The 22728-nt window shown below is 33.2% G+C and overlaps 3 protein-coding genes across 8 annotated transcripts; 2 read left to right on the top strand and 1 right to left on the bottom strand.

The window, feature by feature from the left end:
* On the top strand, positions 6448-11581 carry LOC109725651 (F-box protein SKIP14-like). 5 transcript variants are annotated; one of them, XR_002220306.1, is made up of 4 exons: positions 6448-7562; positions 9843-10722; positions 10810-10944; positions 11305-11581. XR_002220306.1 is itself a non-coding variant. In XM_020254917.1 (2 exons), the coding sequence occupies exons 1-2, from the start codon at positions 7011-7013 to the stop codon at positions 10332-10334; spliced, it is 1044 nt and encodes a 347-aa protein (XP_020110506.1). In that variant the 5' UTR covers positions 6448-7010; the 3' UTR covers positions 10335-10723. The 5 variants fall into 5 exon arrangements, 1 of the variants encoding a protein (XP_020110506.1); XR_002220307.1 differs by having other exon boundaries at positions 11302-11581; XR_002220308.1 differs by lacking the exon at positions 11305-11581 and having other exon boundaries at positions 10813-11190.
* Positions 12886-20967, bottom strand: LOC109725654. 2 transcript variants are annotated; one of them, XM_020254919.1, is made up of 3 exons: positions 20572-20967; positions 19456-19549; positions 12886-13237 (listed from the first exon to the last, which is right to left on the bottom strand). In XM_020254919.1, the coding sequence occupies exons 1-3, from the start codon at positions 20574-20576 to the stop codon at positions 13034-13036; spliced, it is 303 nt and encodes a 100-aa protein (XP_020110508.1). In that variant the 5' UTR covers positions 20577-20967; the 3' UTR covers positions 12886-13033. The 2 variants fall into 2 exon arrangements, 1 of the variants encoding a protein (XP_020110508.1); XR_002220309.1 differs by lacking the exon at positions 12886-13237 and adding an exon at positions 18073-18376.
* Positions 13581-15983, top strand: LOC109725652 (nuclear transport factor 2-like). Its single transcript, XM_020254918.1, has 2 exons — positions 13581-14047; positions 15654-15983. The coding sequence occupies exons 1-2, from the start codon at positions 13709-13711 to the stop codon at positions 15735-15737; spliced, it is 423 nt and encodes a 140-aa protein (XP_020110507.1). The 5' UTR covers positions 13581-13708; the 3' UTR covers positions 15738-15983.

The raw sequence follows: 22728 nt of genomic DNA, 5'->3' as shown, positions 1-22728 counted from the left end.
CATCCACATGATCTTCTCAACCATTTTATGAAGTTGTGATATGATAAGAATTTTTGAGAATGGGGGAGAAGCAAAAAAAGAAAAAAAAAAGAAAAGAAAAAAAAAGGGGGTGATATCACTTGGGATACAAACAAGTTGGATTTATCCACAAAATACATGTGGAGAAGATCACAAAGAGGTACTCACAACTCACAATACAAATCTTTAATTACAAGAAGAGACAAACTTTGAAAATTTAGGGTTGTTTTGTCCTATATTTTGTGTTCATATTCATTTGTATTTTGGGTTATTTTGTTTGGTTTCATCTTTTAGATTATTTGCATATTTGTAGGAGAAGGGTTTTGTTTTGTTATTAACATGGATTATTAGGGTTAACTTTGTAAACTTCGCTCCATTTATTGTTGCTTCATTTCATGTCCTTGGTCATCATCTTAAATAGAATATTAAATGAATCCTTAAAAAGGTGTGGGATGGGATCAAAAGGTACTGAAACTAGGGATCTCAACGGATACGGAGGTTCAAAACTTTATCCGAATTCGAATCGGGAGTAGATTTATCTGGTACTAAACGGATATGATTTTGAATATGGATATGAAAAATAAAAATCTGACGGATATGAATTCGGATATTAATTTTGACTGTACCCAGCCCGAATTCGAACCTGAACCCAAACCCGAACCCGACTTGAACCTGAATTTATTTTAATTACATATTATATGTATATAAAAACTTGATGTTATATTTGAATTTATATTTTAAAATTTTAGATATAATATAATATATTTTGAAATATTGAAAAGAGGAATAATTATTTCAGGTTTGGATTTTCGGGTTTGGGTTTGGGTTCGAATTTCAGATTTTTGGTCGGGCTCGGGTTTGAATATGAATTTTTAAAACCAGTCGGATTCGGATTTCGAATTTGGAGTTAGGTTCGGATACGGATTTTTTGAAAATTCACCCAAATCCAACCCGTTGATATTTCCAATTGAAACCCCAAAGATCCATATGGCCAGATACATCTCAGAGCTAGTTTTAATATTTTTCGCTCACCTAAATGGTGTAAGTTAGATGAATGTAATTTATTCCTATTCATCTGCATGGTGGATGTTGGTAAAGAACTTAATGTGAGCTCTGATACTTTGTTATCCAAATTTTAATTTGATATGATACAACTCAATCTATATTAAATACAAAGTTATATAAACATCGTTCTCGAACAGGTTAAGCTTTTAGAATACAACGGTTGTTTCATATAATATCAAAGCAGGAGGTTCTGAGTTTAAGTTACGTCAAGCTCCTAGCGTAATTAATTTTCTCCAATTTAATTGAAATTGGAGAAAATTAATTATAAATACAGTATAGTTAAAAACACATGTAATTAAAAATACAATAATTGTAACTTTATATATCCTGTTTAATTTGATGTAGTAGAAAGCGCTGCAACTATAAAAAAATTGTTTGGTTGCACGCACGTGAAAAATAACTTTTAAAATTTTATCATTATATATATATATATATATATATATATATATATATATATGATGGTGAAATTACTTCCAATGTGAAAAAAAATATTTTCGTTTAACAAATAATTAAGGAGGTCAGCATATATTTTGTTTAAAGTTACTCTCTTCAATTGCTACAGTTGGAATTGCGGCCAATTTGTGCATAATTCTAACTACTGTAGTTGGACCTTCTCCTGTAGTTCCTACTGCAGCAGTTGAAGTTAAGTATATTAAACAAAACACTAAATTTATATTTATATATAATTATAACTGTAGTGCAGTTGCAGCTATATGCAACCAAACGGCTCCTAAATTGCCGTTTTTCGCCTTTCTTTTATTTTGAATTATAATCTCCTCCTTGCATACTGGGGCCCATCCAGCACTATTGGGCAAAAGGGATTTGGGACTAAAGTGCGTAGGGATTTGCTTTTTTCTCTTTTTGTGGAACTACAAAAAAAATATTTCATAATCACTTTAGTATAACTTTAGTATTCTATAATATTACGTATGGAAACAAAAATATTTTTTCATTCAGCTTTTTCACTTTTTCATTGCATATAAATACAATTTCTTTGTAATACCAAACTAAGCCGTAATTTCTGTAATTAAGCTCAATGAACAACAACAGTCTATTTCCCTCACAAATAAAAAGGGTAGATTGCACGTTTGGTGAGTTAATTTGGATTCGGCAAAAATTCAGTAAAACTGAGAACTAAATTTTGGAGAACAACTTTTGTTGTTCCCGAGAACAGGGGATATTTCGGTATAAGATAGAACAATTGTGAATTTATGTTTGGATGCATTCGAGGATATTCTAGAGGATATCCTTAATAGCGTTTGGATAAAAAGTCTAGAACAACGTCTAAATATATTTTTAAAAATAAAATAATTAATTTATATTAGTATATTTTATATAAAATTATTTATAAAATTATTTCATATAGTAATTTATAATATAATATTTTATGTAAGAATCTAATTTAAAATAATATATTTTATTTTATTATATATAATAATTTATTTATGTATAATTATTTATGTATATTATTTTCTATAAATTTATTCATATATATTAATGAATTAAAGTATAGTACTAACAATATCCTCTAATTTTAATTAATTAAACAAAAAAAAAAAAAAAAATTTAGTATAAATTTTTAATAAAATAAAAAAATATATATAATTAAATATTAAATTATAAATGATAGAGATTTAATAAAAAAAAATATATCAATTTAATTAATTTATATTATATAATAAATTTAAGTATAAATATTATCATAAAATTTAAGTATAAATTCAATGCAATTATATATATATATATATATATTATATATATTATATATATATATATATAATTATATATATATATATCTATACTTATATAAAAGCACGTATATTTAAATTTGGGTCTGATCGACAGACCCATTTTTCGGCGGAAAAATTAGCGCCCATTTCCTCTTTTCGTACGAAAATTTTAAATATAAGAATAAAAATAGAAAAAAAACAGTAATGAATACGTAAGTTCTCTTATAACAGATTAGAGATGTGAAAATTCTAAAATATAAAATTTTTTTATTTAATTTCAAAAGTAAGTTTTCTATAACAGATTACGAGTGTGAAAATCTTATAAAAGATATTTTTCTATTTTATTTAAAATTTTTTTTAGATATTATCTATTTAATTTCAAAATATATATTTTTTAAAGATAACGGATTTTATTTTCTATTTAATTTCAAAAATTTATTTCTAACAGATTTTATTTTCTATTAATTTCAAAAGTAATTTTTGCATTAGATGATTATTGTTAACTATTTATCATTTAAGCATATCTTTCTTAATAGCGTGATTTATTAATTTTAAATTTATTTAGGATACATATTTGGCAATCATATAAAATATGCCTAAAATTAAAAAATAATTTAAAAAAATTATAACTTTTTCTAATAATTATTACGGGCATTTGCACGTACATTTTACTATAATATATTATAATATAATATTATATATATATGATAAATCTTTACGTATAAATACTTAATATAAATAAAATAATTAAATCATAAATATAAATGATAAAACTTATTAAATAAAATATATATCAAATTTAATTAATTTAATTATTATATATAAAAATTAAGTATAAATAATTATCATAAAAATTTAAGTATAAATTTCATACAAGTTAAAAAATTATATATAATATATGAAAAAATAATTTTATGTATATAATAATTAATATAAAATAAAATAATTAAATATTAATATATAAATGATAAAACTTAATAAAATAAAATATATATCAAATTTAATTAATTTATATTATATAATAAAATTTATTATCATAAAAATAATATTTATATTAATATATTTATTTATTAAATTTGAGCATTCATTTAATTTATTTGAAATTAATTAAAATAAAGTATAAAAAATTAAAAGGCCAGAAAAAAAAAAAGAAAAAAAAGCCCAAATCTCTTGTTCCGGCTTGTTCTCCGGAGAACAAGCTTACCGGGTTGTTTCTGGAACAACCCGTTAAGCCGGGAACAACCCGATTGTTCCAAAATGCATTGTGTTTGGAGGGATATCCCGCTTTGTTCTGGGATATCCCTCCAACCAAACGCAGCCTAAAAGGGTATAATACGTATAACATTTATTTTCTAATTTTTAAATTTATTGAAAAATTCGGCTTAAAAAACGGATTCGGTATAAAATATAAAATATAAGATATAATATATAAAATAATCTATATTTAAACATAAAAATTATAAATTTTTTATTCAAATTTTTAATAATTCAAGAATAATTCGCGAATTATTCGGCTCGCCCAAAAATTCGCGAATAATTCTCTTTCTTTGAAAAAAATTCGTAAATAAACCGTTTAGTTCGAATTTTCAGTAATTCGCGAATTAACTAACAGGCTCAAACTATAGGTAAGGTAACACTTGCGGTTCTCAAACTCTAGCTTGTTGTAACCTTTAAGCAGAACTTTTTAAATTAAAACAATCAAGTTCCACAACCCAATTTAGTTAGCTAAATTAGGGGTGTCAACGAGCCGAACACGGGCGAGTTGAGGCCAGCTCATATTCGACTCGTTTCATAAACGAGCTGAATACAATCTGACTCATTAAAGTATCAAGCCGAAAAATTCAGCTCGTGTCCAAACACGAGCTGGCTCATGAATAACAAGTTAAAAGAATTATGAAAAATACGTATAGAAAATAAATTTATGAGACCTTATCCATTTGTCTTTGATCTAATAGTTAAAACTTTACAAATAAATGACTTTTTTTATAATTGAGTTGGACTTTATATTTAGGTTAAACTAAAAACCAAATAATAAAAATTTATATTATATATGTGTATATATATATATATATATATATATATATGTATATATATATGTATGTATTTGAACTGTTATCGAGCCGATCACGAGCAAGCTGACCCAGCTCACGTTCGACTCGTTTATTAAACGAGCTGGAAAATTCAGTTCGTGCTCGGCTTGTTTTAAATAAGCGATTCGATTTCAAGCCCATTTTGAGGCGAACATTAGCTGGCTCACTAACAGCGAGCCGAATTGCCACCCTTAGGGCTTAATATTGATAAATTATTGATGTAAAAGTGGTGTGTAATTATTGTAATTGATGATATAATAAAAATTAAGATGTGTCGATGCGTTATCATTTCGTCGACTAAATTAGATTATGAAACTTGATTACATTAATTCTGATAGTTTGAGTCAGAAATTAGAATAAATTAAAGTTTGAGGATCGAAATGTCACGCCCTCATAAGTTGAGGACCAATCGTGCAATTAACCATTGGGCCAAGTACGGCCCAACACAGATACACGAATTTAGACCCAGATTTGAAGTATCTAAGAATATCATCTAATCAACGTCGATTTATGATCCAACGGTTCCAGAAGAATCAGAGCTCGAACGGAATAGATATTATTTAAACCAAAATCGGGGAATTTATTTGATCGTGTAATCAACGTCGATTGATGATCCAACGGCTAAAGAGGACTCGGTGTGCTTTACACGTGTCGTTGCCACCGAAGCCCCTCTCGTGCTTTACACGTGTCGTTGCCACTGCTTCACTCTAATTTTTCCTGACCCCTCACTTATAGAGAAATTTGAAATAGGTCCTCTAACTTTCCCTTTAACGTTTAATTATAAATAATTTAAATTATATTTTTTTGGAATAAATTAAAAATTTGTTAAAAATTAATGACGACATTAACTCTCAGCTATTCAGTTTAATCAACTAAAAGCATTCAAAATAGTTACATTTATCGAAATCATTATATTAATTGAATAAAAAAATAAAAAATTGCATCAATATTTATAGACAGAGTAGTCAAATTTAATAAAATTATTACTAATTTTGATTGGCAAATTTAATTAGAAAAATAAAAAACTTCAAATATCCCGATTAGCACTTTTTTACTTTAATACTATGTAGATTCAAGTACTCTGTGATTTCGTTTTTTTCTTTCCGTCGTTCTATCATTTAACTCTCTGTTAAAATATATATAAAAAAAACTTCAAATGCCCCTGTAGTTTATCAAATAATTACTTTAATATTCTGTGATTTACGAAATTTTTATTTTAGTATTCTATAATTTTAACTTTTTATTGATTTAACAAAAAAATTAATAAAGAGGATAACGAAAAGAAAAAAATAAAATCACATAATACTAAAGTGATACGGTTTAAATTATAAAATACTAAAGTGAGAACATGCGGAAATACTGGGGTGGTATTTGAAGTTCTTTTTTTGTAAAAATAAAAATCAAAAGTTAGAGGGGCTTCAATCAAGAGAAACAAATTGAGTCTATTTGTAAATAATAAATTATTGGAGGGTCTCTAGACATTTTTACCCCTTCTCTTCCTAATTTTAGTAAATAAAAAATATTTTGGTAAACTAAAATAAAATAAAAGAAAATCTCTCTCTCCTCCTCCTCCTCCTCCTCTCTCTCTCTCTGTCTCTCTCTCTCTCTCTAAGGAGAGATCTTCGCGGGCTCCTCTCCATCCTCTCCCTCTATTTTAGGGTTTGGGAGCTCCTCCCCTCCAATCAAACCCTAATAGATCGGTCGATTTCAATCCAAGTTTCGTAATTATCTCTAATTGGTAACCAAAAAATCCTTACCTTTTCTACTCTTTCTGCTGTTTTAGATCGATTCTGGAGTTGTTTATTTGTTAGTTTGATGAGATTTTAGGAGCTTGATGGTATCGAGGGAGCATCGCTAGGGTTTGTAGGGTTTGTTTGAGTTTCTCATGTTCTTTGATTCTTATGCTATTGATGTAATTTAATCTGAGATGTGGTAATGTTCGAGAGATCCAGTGAGATTTTCGGTGCTTGGTAAATTTTTTTTTTTCGATTGCAATCGGAAATCGAGGGTTTGCAGGAGAGAAAGAATAAGAAACAAGTAGTTTGTGTTGGGTTGAAAAAGGAAATTTTTAGGTTTAGATTTTAGGGTTTTTGGAGGGGTTGAGTTGATGCCCCTGAATTCGTCGTTGTCGATGTCGTTCGGAGGGGTGGATGATTTCGTCGATTTGGTCGAGCTTTTGCCGTCCGATCCTTTTGAGATGAATCCGGAAAACGCTTTCGATCCCGCCGTTAATTATCGGGTTGGTGATGCTGTAGTTGAAGATAATTCTTTGGATGGCTCCGGTTGCTATTGCAATGCGGCATTCGAATCCCAGATCGGTTACAGAGGTGGCTGTGAAGCCGAAAATGGGGCTACGAGTGCGGAAGTGGGTGTTCCCCATGAGGGTCTGTTTTATGCTCTTGGTAAGCTGGGAGTTAAGGATCTCCTTTCGGTCGAGAGGGTCTGCAAATCTCTTTATTATGCCGTTCGAAATGATCCCCTTCTTTGGAGGTGCATTCATGTAGATCTCGATTTCAATCGTAAGATCCCAGACGATGCTTTCTTTGCGCTGACGCAGAGGGCCCAAGGCAGTTTGCGGTGCTTGAGCATGCCTGGATGTGTAGGGATCACTGACGACGGTCTCAAGCGCGTGCTTGCGGCTAATCCGCGGCTGAGCAAGGTATTTTTGAAATGCCTTTTCTTTTTTTATTCTGTGCTGAAGAGAATTGTTGCTTTATTGTTTGGTTATAATGCTTCTTCCGTATCTTGCATTGCTATGCTTTGGAATCACATAGAACGCCTGTCTTATTGCCATAGTTCGTTGCTATTTTTAGGTTTGGATTGTTCGTGAAATTGTTTCTCTTATTTTGAGGTATAATCTACTGTAATAATCGTTAAGAATATCTTTCCCCCTTCCTTTCTTACGGGTCGGGCATGATTAAAATTTGGGCCTAACAGCACAAACTATACCACTTGTCCATGATGAAACTCGTTCTGTTTGCAAATTTTATAGCTCTCTTAGGCATCCTAATTATTTATTGATTGATTGTGATCTTAGTCAGTTCATTTGGAGATATCGCCATTCATTTTACTGCTTGATTAGTTAATGCCGTGCATAGAAGTCATCACTAATTATGAAGCATGCGTAAAGTACAAGCGCAAAATGAGTTTTATGCGAGTATATATTGCTCATACATTCAGATTGTAGTTTTTTTTTCACCCAAGGTGGTAATTTTGCTTTTCCCTGATGTTACAGCAAAGCAAGTTTGTTAATCTGTATCTGCTCTTGCTCAATGTAAGAGAAATAAATGACTTTTTTAATTACCACATATTTACGATCTCTAAAGATGCTGTTCATGTACCCACATATGCGCCAGCCTATGTGGTGTAGTCGCTTTATCACTCTGCAATTTGCATTGATGGCTCAGCATGTGGCATAGGTGCGATATAGTACACACATGAGCAACCTGCCTACTATCATTAATTTTAAGCATATAAAAGTCGGTTTAGCATGGCACTTCTGTGATGGGCTACTTGGAAACTTGACAATCATATTTGGTTATTCGTCTTTTTCATTCTTAGTACATGTTCTTGAAAAGTTACTTGGGAATTCGATGTGTTATATACTCTATGTATTTAGGTATGTTGTTTTATGTTTTCTTATTCTTGTTGTTTATTGTATGTGTTTCTCTTTACTTATTGCTTATTTTTAAATTTCTTTTCATTATGTTTTAAAACATCGTTTAATTTACTTTGAAGTCCATGTGCACCTGGATATCTATAGACTACTTTCTCTTAAAAACATTGAATGTTTTACATGTAATTTTTGATAATTAATGTACCGATTGGTGCAGAGTTGGTACGGACTGAAGTTCTATGAGTAAATTTTAGATTGAAGTCTGTTAATGAAATCTTACGGGAATATCATGTAGAATGCAAGGCTTACTGTGCAACATCGTTTATCTTGGGCTATCCAACTTTCTGTAGCGATTAGCTGATGCTTCCAACCACTATCTATTTTTATAACATAACAATTAAATGATCTTATAACTTATTCTGGGATTTTTTTAAAAAAAATTTTCCTGTGGAAAAGACGTATATTTCATACCACATATTCAAAAATTATATTATTTGGGACAAGAAGCAACTAAGAAAACAACAAGAGTAAGAAGGAAAAAGGACAATAGTAAGAAGAAAAAAGGACAATATGCATTGGTTTTGATTGGTAACAATGGTATGCTTTGTTCTATTGCAGATACACTGCAAATATTGGGAAATGATATTCCGGAGCTCTGAATGTGCTTGATTGCCTTGATATTGCTTATTCTATTAGACCAAAATGTAGTTTTTTGGAGTTTATTTGTTCGAGCATTGCATTTGCATATCTGGGCCAAACTTTTCGTTTCGAATGCTCTGTTTCACCCATCGTGTTACTAAACGAGCCACCAGTAAATTGGTGGTCTAACACATTGGGGAAATGTACATCGGCTCAGTACGCTAAATTGAGTGTAATTTGGTGGATCAAGTCTAGCATCGATTATAATTGGCTCAAGTAATTTACTTTTGTGTAGAGTTGGTTTTGTGTTAAGTTTCCTACTTTCTATTGATTCTCAGTCAAATTTTTGTGGTGCCAAAGAGCTTTATTTTGGTTGTCAGCATGTTAAGGACGACCTTTGATTTTCTTAAACTCCCCTTTCAGGCGAATCCATCATCTATTGCTTCAATATATTAGCTAACAGTTTACTCCAGTGATTGGGAAACATAGCGAGCTTTTATTGTTAGGATGGTTTTGGGTATTAATATTATGATTTTATGCAGCTTATGAACTATTTTTCTCTATATAATTGTCGAGTAGAGTGGGTACCAATTGTCGGTTGTGTATATTGATATTCTGTTGTATTTCTTTTTCTTTTCATTATTTCTTGTCATAAAAAAAATGGCATCTTATTTTGTCATGCAGTTGAATCTCCTGGAATGTACGGGTCTGACAACACCCGGTCTCATCAGCAACCTGACAGCTTTTAAATCGTCAGGTTCTTCCGGAATAAAACACCTCAGACTTGGCCGGCTCTTCCGCATATCAAAGGAACAGTTTGAACAGATCAAGTTATTACTAGGCGTAAACCAACTTCAGAAACCAAATGCTAAAAAAAAGCTGTGGTTCTTTCACGTCGATCGCTTTTCTTTAGATTGTGGCGATGAGCGCCCGCTCGATGTCGAGATGTGCCCTAAGTGCTATAGATGCCGGCTTGTCTATGATTGCCCTAGGGAAAGCTGTAGAGGAGGGTTGGATCTTTGCAGGGCTTGTGAATCTTGCATTAAAAGGTGTGTTAAGTGCGGGAAGTGCATTAAGGATGGGGAGTACTGGGACGAAACCTTTTTCTTCGATTACATTTGTTGCGACTGCGCTGACCTTCCGCACAATGCAGAAGACGTTGTCGAGGAGGAATAGAAATTATTCGACTTATTGCTCTCTTTTTCTTTTTTTTTTTTCCTTTTTCTTTTGATTTTGTCTGGCTCTGCAGCTGGTTGAAATCTGGCTAGTCGGCGTTTTTCTATTTTTTCTGTCCGCTGTGGCCGATGAGCTTCAACAAGCCAGTGTTCAGATTATTTAATGGAAACCACAAAAAAAAAGACGAATATATCAGAAAAAATCTACAAAAAAAGAAGAAAAGGAGAAAAAGATTAAAAAAAAAAGAATGAAGAATGAGCTCGTGAAGAGTTACCTTCGCTGTCGGTGGTTGGCTTTCAATTGGCTTCGAAAATCTACAAGAGTGAGAGAAGGCAATAATTCATATTAAACTTTAGCTTTTGGTTCCCGTATCCTTGAAACAGTTGAGGTTAGTAATTACTCCTTAATTCAATCCTTAAATTTGATATTTAAGTGTGATTATCTGCACTGAGCTTCATTTACTTGTCTTTTTCAGCAGGAAAAAAATATCGCGCCTTCTTTCGTACTCTCGCATTCTTGTTCGGTCGCACAATTGCTATTGCAATTGAATCCTTTGGGATTGTTTATTTCAAGTTAAAAAATAGGAAAAGCGCAAAGTTAACACGTGATGGTAATGCTTTAATTCTATGGTTTTTTTTTGCTTTTAAATAGCTGCGAATGTGCTTCGGATGCTGTGTTTTAAGATGGAGTGTTGGATTGAATGCTCTTAGTGGCTTTTGTCTTTTCATTGTTTCGTGCGAACGGAAAGGATTTATTTAGATTTTTTTAGGGTTCCTTGTAGCTCCTTTTTGCACTTTAAATTTGAAATATATGTTTAGATGGTTTATAGGCTAAACATGATTTATGTTTGGGTTCAGTGCTGTTTGAGTAGTGCTTTATTTGGCTTCTATTTAACGGCAGAGTTACAGTTTCAAATTAGAGCTCTTGCTTTTGTGCTTTACAATCTCATTTCTGCTTTTCACCGCAGCAGAAAGTTTAAAACTTTTTGTTCGTCAAATGCTTTACGCCATCCTACTGCCGTCGGAAGCAGAAGCAGAAACGGGATCAAACAGGCAGTCTGCCTTCATGCTGGGTAAATTGTGCAGAATAGAATTACTTCTGTCAAACATTTGCCTTTGCAGGAAAATTCATGTACCAGTCTGACAGGTAAAGCAGTTACAGAGATCCTTTTGCTGTGCCATTTTTTTGAGTATTTTCTGTTGGATAGTTGATGCTAACCATAATTTAAAAATCTCGAGCTTTTTATAGATACAGTGTTTACGGATTTCGATTGTGACGATTGTGTGAGTTCGCCTTTGCCTTATAGGCGGAATATTGGTTTATTCCTCAATATTTTTACATAATGGGTGGAATTTTTTTTTATTAATACACTTAGAAAATATTATAATTATAAAAATAAAATTTTTAAGAACTTTATAAAATTAGTTCTATACGGTGAATGATTTATCCATCTTATCTTTAGTGTTTAATACTATATATATTTTGAAGTTTGGATGTAGGAAATATATAAATTAGGGTACAATGCTGTAAATGATTTATTGCTTTTATCAGTTTATTTTTACAAATAAAAATTTCAAATGTCTATTTTTATATATTTAAAAGGTTTTGTAAGCTTCTATGTTGAGTAAGAGAATTTGATATGAATAAATGCAAAAAAAAAAAAAAAAAGTTTATTTTTTACTTTATTAAATAAAATTTTTGTATATTAAAAAGTGGAAGAGTGGATAGCGAATTGTTTATAATTTTTTTCATCCATAATTTTTCACTTAACAACAATAAATAAAACTTGAAAACAATTTGTTTCCGCTTCCAAATTTTTTTTTAAAATAAATGGCCATCTATCTCTTAGTGGAATGCATTGTGAGCTAATAAGTTAAAAAACAATAAAGTTGTTTTCATTACACATTAAATTTTATAGTATGTGCTTACAAAATTGAGAAAATAGCCATGGTACCAAACTACCAAGCTAGGCATAGGTCTTATTTGTATTTTTAAATTTTGCGTGATCATTAATTAAAGATGCTATCAATACCTCTCTTTTTTCTTTTTCTTTTTTATTATTTTTTTTAAAATTTTTCAGTACGTCAAATTATATAGAACTAGTGTAGGTAACCCGCGCGATGCAGCGAGCAAATATTATTGTGCAAAATTTTTTTCTTCGTCATGACTCAAAAATAGATAATGATAAAAAAATCTAAAGATTATCTCATCAGTTTTTCGCAAAAAAAAAAAGAGTAGTACATCCTAACATTACACAAATTTTTAAATAAAGAAGATATAAAGCAACTCAATCAACTGCCATATAAGCAAAAAAAGAAGAAGAAGAAATCAGAAAATTAGAGTACTTGAAGCTAAAATTAAACGAAAGCAACTATATTCAATAATTTTAAACAACAAAAAAGTCTGCCATACATAAAAACTTTCAAATATCAAATAAAATAAACTCACATAAGATTTGGAAGCAAAAAATCACACCATAATAATAAAAATAGCAATTATTTCAAGTACAAAGTATAATCTACATATTTTATTTCTCCCCCTAGTCAGAGGAGATGGGAAAGGCGGCGGTGAGGACGGCGACGGCGTGCGCGGTGGCTGAGGTGGTGGTGCAGCACTGAATGCAGAGCTGGGGGTGGTGGGTGAGGGTAGTGGCAATAGTGAGGGAGCTCAAGGAGCAGTGTGCCACACCTATTGGAAAGCTACGACGGATCGCGGATGCCATGACTACGGAGATGCATTCGGAGCTCACCTCCGAGGGCAGGAGCAAGCTCAAGATGCGTATCAACTTTGTCAGCAACCTCCCTCATTAACTGCAATTTAGTTTTTGAAACATACCTTCCCCCAGTTAGACAGAATAGCACTAAATAGAAGCGTCTGAATTTTGTTGGTATTTCCAACCTGGCCTGTAACACAATTCATTAATGACGAATTAGCGAATCAAAAATATTTGGATACATTATTAGTTTTAACCAACAATTAAATGATGATACGAAAAACTAAATATATAAAAAATAATTTAAAATTTAAGATTTAAAATTATTTTTTACATATATTTTTTAAATATAATAAAATATTATACCTATTATATTAAATTAAAATTAAAATTAAAATTTTAAAGTAAACATGGTACACCGGGTGCACCAAAAAAAAGGGTGGTGGGCGAAAGTAGGTTAGCACATCCATTAATCACCGACTTTGGAGGGTTTCTCATTTATATCCCTATATATATGTATTATTATCATCATACATAAGGAGCGCTGCCGCTGCCCCCCTCCTCTCCTCCGTTCGCCTCTGCCTCTTCCTCTCCCTCTCCCTCTCTGTCGAGAGTAGAGAGAGAGAGAGAGATCATCGTGATCATTTACATCTTCTTAACAATGGACGAGCGAGCGAGCGATCGATCGATCGATCCGGACGTGATGGCGCGGGAGTTCGTAGAGCACTACTGCATGACGTTCAACCGGAACCGGGCGGCGCTGGGGGAGCTGTACCAGGAAGGGTCGATGCTAACGTTCGAGGGCGACAAGATCCAGGGCGCGCAGGCCATCGTCGCCAAGCTAGCCTCCCTCCCCTTCCAGCTCCACGACATCTACAACGTCGACTGCTGCCAGGACTCTGACCCCCAGGGTGGCCCCCAGTGTGGCTTGCTCCTCTCGGTCTCCGGCGCCATCCAGCTCGCCGGCGAAAACCACCAGAGCAAGAGCATGTTCAGCCAGGTCAGTAGTTTCTTTCTTTCTTTCGATTCTTGTGTTCGGTTCCATCTAGAGTTTGGCTTTTTATTTTTTCTTCGATTCGATATTCTACTCCCCAATCTAAGTAAGAAAGAAGAGAGAAGAGATAGATTACTCGATTGATTGATAGCACTTCATTTCTTGTGCCTTTTGTGTTTGATCCTTGTGGTGAAAATGGACCTAGGGGTTTTTGTTTTTGTCGATTTTTCCCGGGTTTTTTTTTTTTTTTTCTTTTACTTTTCCTTTTATGCCAAGCCGGCATAATTAGAATGGAGGAAGAGATCATCAGCCAGATTTATGGTTTTTACCTTCACTATTTTCCTTCTTTAAACTTATTTTGGTGCTAAAGCAACCGGAGAAAGATATCCTTGTTAGATTTATTTATTCTTTTCCTATTTGATATGGTGTTCACTCAATCATGTTTAAATGATGATTGCCGATCAGATAATGGTCTTTTATCCTACTAGATAAAGACTAATTGATGTGCCTTTACTCCTATACATTCTATGCTTTCCTTGTGGTGAGCCTGTTTTACGGTTCCGTGTGTTGTGTTCTTCTGTTCTTTTGGGGGTTTTTTTTTTTTTGTGTCTTACTTTCTTTTTTAATAAATAGAGAATGAGGTCATTTGTGGATTATGAATTTAGGGTTTTCTTTCTTAGTTAATTGTTCTTTTAGGGGAAATCTTATGCGCCTGTTTGAGATTTGAATCCGATCTTATTGATTGCTACTATGATTAGAAGGAGAATTTTTGCTCCTTAAGCATGGATTTGGCACGCCCCATAGCTTTTAGATGAGAGATTGATTTTGAGGTTCTCTTTTAGGATTACTAAGTATCTAGAAAAAAGATATTTGACCCTTGTGCTATTGTGTGTTTTTTTCATTTTTCTACGAGCTGGATGAACTAGAAATATGATAAACTATTGTAAAAGAGGAATAAAAAAAGCTGATGAAGTTAGGTTAGATGGGAAAATAAAAGAAACTTTTGAATCTTCATAAGTTGTGAAGAAGACGGTTTTGCTCAAGAGTGATTTGATTGATCAAGTGTACGTCTGGGTCTATTAATCTGCGAGGAAAGTGGTTAATTATGTAATTATGTAACAAAGAAGCTCTAGGATTGGATTGATTGTGATAGGACCTTTGGACCATGGCGAAGAATTTGACTACAATAATTCCAATTGAATGAAATGACAAAATGGTTGCACACGTGCGTTGTTTGACATCATTGGCAAAGAGTTTAACTCCATTCAAAAGCTCAATGAAATGACAAAATAAGCGCATAGTTTGTTGTTTGGCATCATTGGCAAAGAATTTAACTCCCCTCAAAAGCTGTGCGCGCTCGTGCGTGCGTGCGTGTGTGTAATATGTGCAATTGTTTTGCGAGCATGCGTCCGTGTTTTATTTGTGTTTTTGACTTTTCTGTAGTGATCCCTTTTTTTTTCGCCTCCACCAAAGTCATCTTTGATTAACCTTGATGTAAGGCTTTTCTTTGTATATGCAGTCATTGCTATCAACCTATATGTATCAAATGCTAATGACGAGGGACCTAATTGCTTTTTTTTTTTTTTTTTCCCCCTTTTTTTAACTTCTGTAGATGTTCATTTTGATGCCGACACATCAGGGGAGCTACCAGGTGCTGAACCACATATTCCGTCTGTTCCCTTTGACTGCTGCTTGAAGTGTCAGAGCGTCTTGAAGATAGCTTTTCCTCTTTTGGATTTGCTATGAACTGATGGTTTCTTTTTCTTTTTTTTTTTTTTCCTTTTGGTCCGATTGAACAAGTAATTGAAGCAGGATGCTCAAACCTGTTCAAAGATTGTTTTTGCAGTATTGAAGTATTCCCTTATCCTCCCCATGTTTTAGCAGTACTGAAGATTTGCTTCTTTTATCAGTATTGAAGATTGTTTTTTTTTTTTGTTTTTGACTTTTCGGTGCATGGATGTTAACGAATGTCAGATATAAATGCACACAAATGTCAGATATATTTCTGAACAAAATGAATACTTCTGAACATGAGAAACATAGCCACAATCACCAGACCAAATAAAATAAAGATAACATATTGTAAGATAATACAGAGATTTCCTACTGATGAAGATTAATGTGCACATCTAATCCTGAGATTTGCTCAAAACAAGGAAGAAGAGGTGACAAATTCAATTCAAAGAATGGGGAAACTACAGAAGTGCCTTGATGAATTGCTCTTCAACACTACAGAAGTGCTTGATGAATTGCTCTTCAACACTAAGAGCAGAACTATAGCTTAAACATCACACAGCTGAGCTTTGATGAGCTCAACCAAAGTTGAAAGTGAACTGGATGGTGCATTAACACAAACAACGACCCAGAAGGTTAGCAAACGTTACCCCGTTTAGCGGGAAAATTTCATGATTTGGATGAGAAACTTCTTACCGAAAGAAGTATAGATCTTTAAAATGGCACCCACGGTTCTTTTTTTTTTTTTTTTTTTTTGAGAGAAAGGTAGTATGCTACCGCTTCATTAAGTAAGAAATTGAATTTAGCAACAGGGTGAAGCATCTCGGCTTCTAACGAAAAAAAAAGAGGAGTTAAGCATCTTTATGCCAAATTGTGTTCAAATTTATTATGCCAAATTGCGAAGATGGTAAAGCATCTTTACAGATTTTACTTTATAATCTTGTGCTGTGCATGCATACAGACTTAGGTGATGATGGATATGATTGCTGAGCTTCAGGAAAAGGTATGTGAAAACTCTTGAATTGATCAACTTAGATAACTTTGATTTTCTGATGCACTTATGTATAGTGCATAGCAGTTCACACCTTCTAGAATATGATCTTAGATACGGGGAATGCAGAGGGGAAAATTAAAGAAAAACACTTCTATTTTTTAGGTTGGGAATCTTCTTATCCTCTACCGTGCATAGCATTTCACAACTAGAATATGATCTTTGATAGGGGTGATGCAAAGGGAAATTTTAGGTCAAGAATCTTCTTTATCCATAGCATCCATGTCCATAATTTTGTACTAGACTAGATAAGCACTAATCTACTTAGGAAGATATAGATCTTGGTTGTTAAATCACTTCGTAAAGCACAACTAGCCCGTTATTAATTGTTTGTAGCTATTTGCAGAAGCTGTCTTTCGATATTGTGGTCCAAGATGCTCAAGTCCAAGTTGACAAGATAAGTGCCCTAGTTATACGTCGCACATTGCAGAGAAACCGCTCCACAAGTTATAGAACAATTCGGGTGTGACAGCTCTAACTGCACACTAACAAATCTCTTTTCTTTGTTTGATTACCATCAGCATCTAATGATCCTCTTCTAACAGTTTTTAGCATTCCCACTAATTTCTCATGATAAATTCTCAACAACCTTCACCAAGGACTAAGAGGTCATGATTCCTTAAACCACCATTTAATACTATTCATCACTTTGTGCAAGTTAGGGCTTAGGATTTTGAACTTCTTTACTCCGAAGACAGATAGCGTGTGTTTGGCAAACAAAGTTCTTATGCTTTTGCTGTAACGAGAAGCTAACACAAACTAAGTTCCCCTGAATATCTTGCTGCAGTAGGATAGACTGAGTGGATGATAACAAAAATGTGAAAAAAGGCTGCTAGTGCTTCCTAAAAAGTTCTACTTAAACGACGCATTTGAACCAGCATGATAAGAGCATAGAGATCAATTAAATCTTCAAAATTGCTGAGGGAACGAACCCGAGAGAGTCGTAGAACCACTTACATGCAAGATAACCATGCATGCTACCATTTTAAAATAAGTTTACGCGCACAATCATTTCGGTTTGTCTATCTTAACTTGCTATATTGCACCGACCGTCCCTAGCGCAAGTGGCCAAGGGTTTGATAGTTGGTACCCGAGGTCCCAAGTTCGAATCCTAGTAGATTCATATTTCCAACTAAGTTTATTTCTAAATGAAATAAACGAAGCGGATAACATGCTACCTATCTCTCTCAAAAAAAAAAAAGAAAAGACTTGCTATATTGCAGATTTGCAGGGGGAGAAGCTTCTTGAAAAGGGGAGGACACTCCAATCAGTAAGCTGCTTCTCATGATCATCTTTTACCCATCCTCATTATTAACATCATGATCATCTCACTCTCATGGCTCTCTCTCATGGTGCTCGTATATGAAAGTATCTCAATATGGAGAGGCGAGACAAGCACGGTGGCGACGGGATAGGCGTGAGCAGCAGCAACAACGACGGCAGTGGCGTGGAATACGGTGAGTGCAGTGGCAGGAATGTGATCCGCCCACTGTGGCGTCCCGCGATTGCCGCAGTAGGGGATGCAGCTGCAGGTGCTGCCCTTCTTGTTACTGGACATGTAAAACGTTAGCCCATGGTTGTCGCGGAGTCGCATGTGCTTAGCTATAGGTTGTTGTTCTGCGTCTCCAGTGTTTCCTACTGCTACTACCACTATGTGAACATATAAATGTACGTGTGAAAATATGTTGGCGTACTTAGCATATTGTTATTTAAAATGTATTATCCATGTATATATGTGTTAGCCATGTATGTATGTATGCATCTACTTCTTCCTGATGTGAGAAATTTTTTTTTTATTATTTTTTTATTTTTTTTTGGTGTGCGCTTTTCTTTCTTAGCTTGTTATAAGTCTTTTTTGAAGAATTAAATTCAGTACTTAATGGTATCATTTTCAAAGTTGAGAATTAAAGATACACTAGTGAAGTTACCAGTGCATTGCGGCGGGCTAATACTATAAAAAATATAAAAGATTGATAAAATAACAATTTTAAAAATTTTTTAGTTGCAATGAGATATCAATAAATATAAATCGTATGAAAAAACAAAAGAATATGAATAGATTTTATTTTACTCATTTTTTTTATTTTTTATGAAAGTGATTTGTTCATATGACAATTAGCATATGAATGCATTAATTAGAAAATGAATAAGTGAGAAGACGAAACATTAAGCGGAGATAGGAGATGGGAAGACGAAGCGCCATGGAGTGAAAAAAGGGGAAAAGGTAAGAACGAAGGTGGAATTGCCATGTGGCAAAGCTATGAGGAATAATGTATACTGGTGTAGTTAACCCGCGCGATTCAGCTGGCAGATATTATTGTGCAAAATTTTTTTTTTCGTCATGACTCAAAAATAGATAATGATAAAAAATTCTAAAGATTATCTCATCAGTTTTCCGCAAAAAAGAAAGAGTAGTACATCCTAACATTACACAAATTTCTAAATAAAGAAGATATAAAGCAACTCAATCAACTTACATATAAGCAAAAATTAGATTTTTCAGTGAAAAAAATAAAATTTTTAAGTATCAGTTTTTGTCCACTATCCTATTTATTATTGATATATTCACATCAAGTTAGAATTAAACACTAAACAAAAGTCAAAAATTTGTAAAACGCAAGGCATTTACCAAGATCAGGTGCTTCCCCTTGATATTGATCTTGAGGTCGCCTGAGATCATGGGCTCACCACTGGACTCATTTCCCATGCCGTAGGATTGGACGCTGAAGAATCCAAATCCAAATTAATTATGTTGACAGCACAGACAATGCAGCACTGGATAAATGTTGGAGTGCTTGGATTTGGGTATAGGTCAGGTACACCTCATTCACATTGCATAATAGATTATGGTTTTCAATAAGAAATAATACTCCTACATTCACTAAAAAGCAGCAAATACAGATCTGTTTATGCTACCAAACCTGTGCGGATACCCAGATGGGAAGAACTTATTCACGAAATATTAAACTATTTTTGACAAATTAGTTTGGAATCATATAAAATTTTCACCTACAACAGAATACAGAAGCTCCAATGAGACCCGTCATAAAGGAAAAAACTTAGTTGAAAACTTATCTAGACAAAGAATGGAAAAAAAGGCACAATCCTTAAAAAGAGATATAACTTGGTTCACCAAAACAAACAGGAGAGAAATACTTTTTACCCAATAATCTCGAAGTATAATTTGATTAGTTTCATATGTAGCCACATGTATTTTGCTTATACTTACTGAACCAGCTGAGGCAGTATCAAAACAAACAAAAGCACATCACACTCCAACATGAAATAAAGGAAACTGCACATCACACTCCAACATGAAATCTTGTACACATGCAAATACAGGAAACTGCACATCACACTCCAACATGAAATCTTTAAAGAATTTTAGAAGCATATTTCAAGTAATTGATGATAGATATTGCCATCCTGCTCAAGAGAATGAGGTGCAAAGAATAAAGATGATGCTTACAAATTGTACCCTCTTCTATGGCTTGCAGTCTCTGCTTTTTATTGATTTCTCATGTTGTTGTTTTTCTATGTGTTAGCACACTCCATTGAACCAACATTCATTGCGAGTATTATAGTAAATTTTAAAGTCTTTTCTATTTTATGAAATCTCTAGAAAAATTCAACATTGATCGGCAAATATGAAACCAATGAAACCTAAAGGGACGTACTTTATGTTTCAAATAACCTAGTCAAAAATAATCATCTAGAACCCATTAATTAATATGTTTTCCATTACCACATTTTAGCAATTTGTAGTAATGGCGCTTGCGGAGGACATTGAAACCAGGTTGGGTTGTCTCCTTTATCAGCTCACGAATTCATCTCTCTCTGTTTCTCTCTCTCCATAGGTTGGTGTTTTCCCTTCCACAGAGCGACCCCGAGGGATAGAGACCCCATCCATCACAAAATCTAGGGGCCGGAATCAGAGATTGGAGCAAGTGATTTGTATCTATCCCGGAGCGAAAACCCTAGGGATTTGGGGCTCTTGGTGTTTAGGTCGGAAGAGGGAGGTGGAACGATGCACAACGCGGAGAAGAAGGGGAGACATTACTTGCTATACGAAAAAAAGGGAAAGGATTGAGAGGCGGATTGGTTCAGAACTTAAGAGGCTTGGTTCAGAAAAGAGAATAGAGAGGCGGTTCGGTTCAAAAATTAATAAGAGACATGGTTTGGTTCAGGGAAGAGAAGGATCAGGTGTGGATGAAGAAAAATTTGACACGTGGCAAAAGTTATTGAGGATTCATATAGTTTAATAGATTAGTGCTTAAAAAGGTAAAAAGGTGACGACGGATCATAGTTAGTTAATTCGGATTTGGTAAAAATTCGGTACGGATATAATACGTATAAAATTTATTTTTTAATTTTTAAATTTGTTAAAAAATTCGGCTTAAAAAACGGATTGGTATAAAATATAAAATATAAGATAATTTATATTTAAAAATAAAAATTATAAGTTTTTTCTTCATATTTTTAATAATTCGGCAATAATTTGCGAATTATTCGCGAATAATTCGACTGGCCCAAAAATTTGTGAATAATTTTTTTTTTAAATTCATAAAACGGACCGTTTAATTCGAATTTTCAATAATTCATGAATAAGTCACGAATTTACTGACTAGGATACGGGTACGCTGCCAACATGATCTTTCTTCCAATGTGTCAAGTTATACAAAATTAGTGCTACCAACATGATATTTTTCTTCCAATATGTCGAACGCAGCGGAAGTATTGGTTCGTATCTTTTTGCGGAAGCGATTCGCGCTACTACGCGACAAGCCCGGATCGTAGAGGTTGATTCACGTGTCCTTGGATCGTCCTTGAAAATCTTCTTACGTCCCGAACTTGCAGTGGATTGAACTACAAACGAGCACGATCGCAAATCCACCGTTCAAGTCCCTTTAGAATAATAGGTTAATGGAGGATATGATTTCTCTCTTTTTATTTTCTTATTCTTTTTATTTTTCGTTCATCGTTTTATGTGGGATTGCCCGCATATTTATATGGAATTCCAAAATCCTAAGAGCGTAAGAGATAAGGCCAAATCGATTATTAATTGTTATACTAATATGATTCGAATTTATCTCTAATTAGCTTTTCAATTTAAAAGTGAGATTAATCCTCATCCAATTAGATAACATAATAACCATCGGATCGAGCCTGATTATGGGCGTACCCGATTCGATTTAACCAAATGCCAACACAATATGTCAAGTTATACAGAATTAGTGCTTAAAAAAACTAAAATGCGGCAATGATACCTACCTAGGCATAGGTTTTCTTTTTTTGTATTTTTAACATCAGTAAAAGTCCTACTACGAACACAATCCTTCCTTCAAGACGTTAAAAAGTATATAGAAATAGTGTTTAAAAGAGTTAAAAATAGCAAAGAGCTTGGTGGTTGATATTCTAGATTTCAAGTTCAAATCTTAGTTGATTCACATTTCTACCTAAATTTATTTCTAAAAATGAAATAAACGAAGCGGATAATATGCTATCTGTCTTTTTTTCTTTTCTTTTTTTTAAGAGTTAAAAATGGCAACGGTATCAAAAGAGGCAAAGAGGCCAAGATTTCGTATTTGTGTTTTTAAGTTTTGCATGATCACCAGTAAAAATACTATCAACACGATCTTTCTTCCGGTACGTCAAATTTTGGAGAACTGGTGCTTAAAAAAGTTTTTAAAAAATGGCAACGAAATCAAACAAGGCATAGGTTTCTTATTATGTATTTTTAAGTTTTTTGTGATCATCAGGAAAAAAATATATATATATGGAATTATTACTTAAAATGTTAAAAAAATAGCAACGATACGAAACGAGGCCTAGATTTCTCATTTGTATTTTTAAATTTTGAGTGATCATAAGTAAAAATTGCTCAAGCTAGAAATGTGAAGCT

This window comes from Ananas comosus, linkage group 20 (genome assembly GCF_001540865.1).
Source record: "Ananas comosus cultivar F153 linkage group 20, ASM154086v1, whole genome shotgun sequence".
NCBI lineage: Eukaryota > Viridiplantae > Streptophyta > Magnoliopsida > Poales > Bromeliaceae > Ananas > Ananas comosus.
The sequence above is the reverse complement of the archived record's forward strand: the minus strand, read 5'-3'. Positions and strand labels throughout refer to the sequence as shown.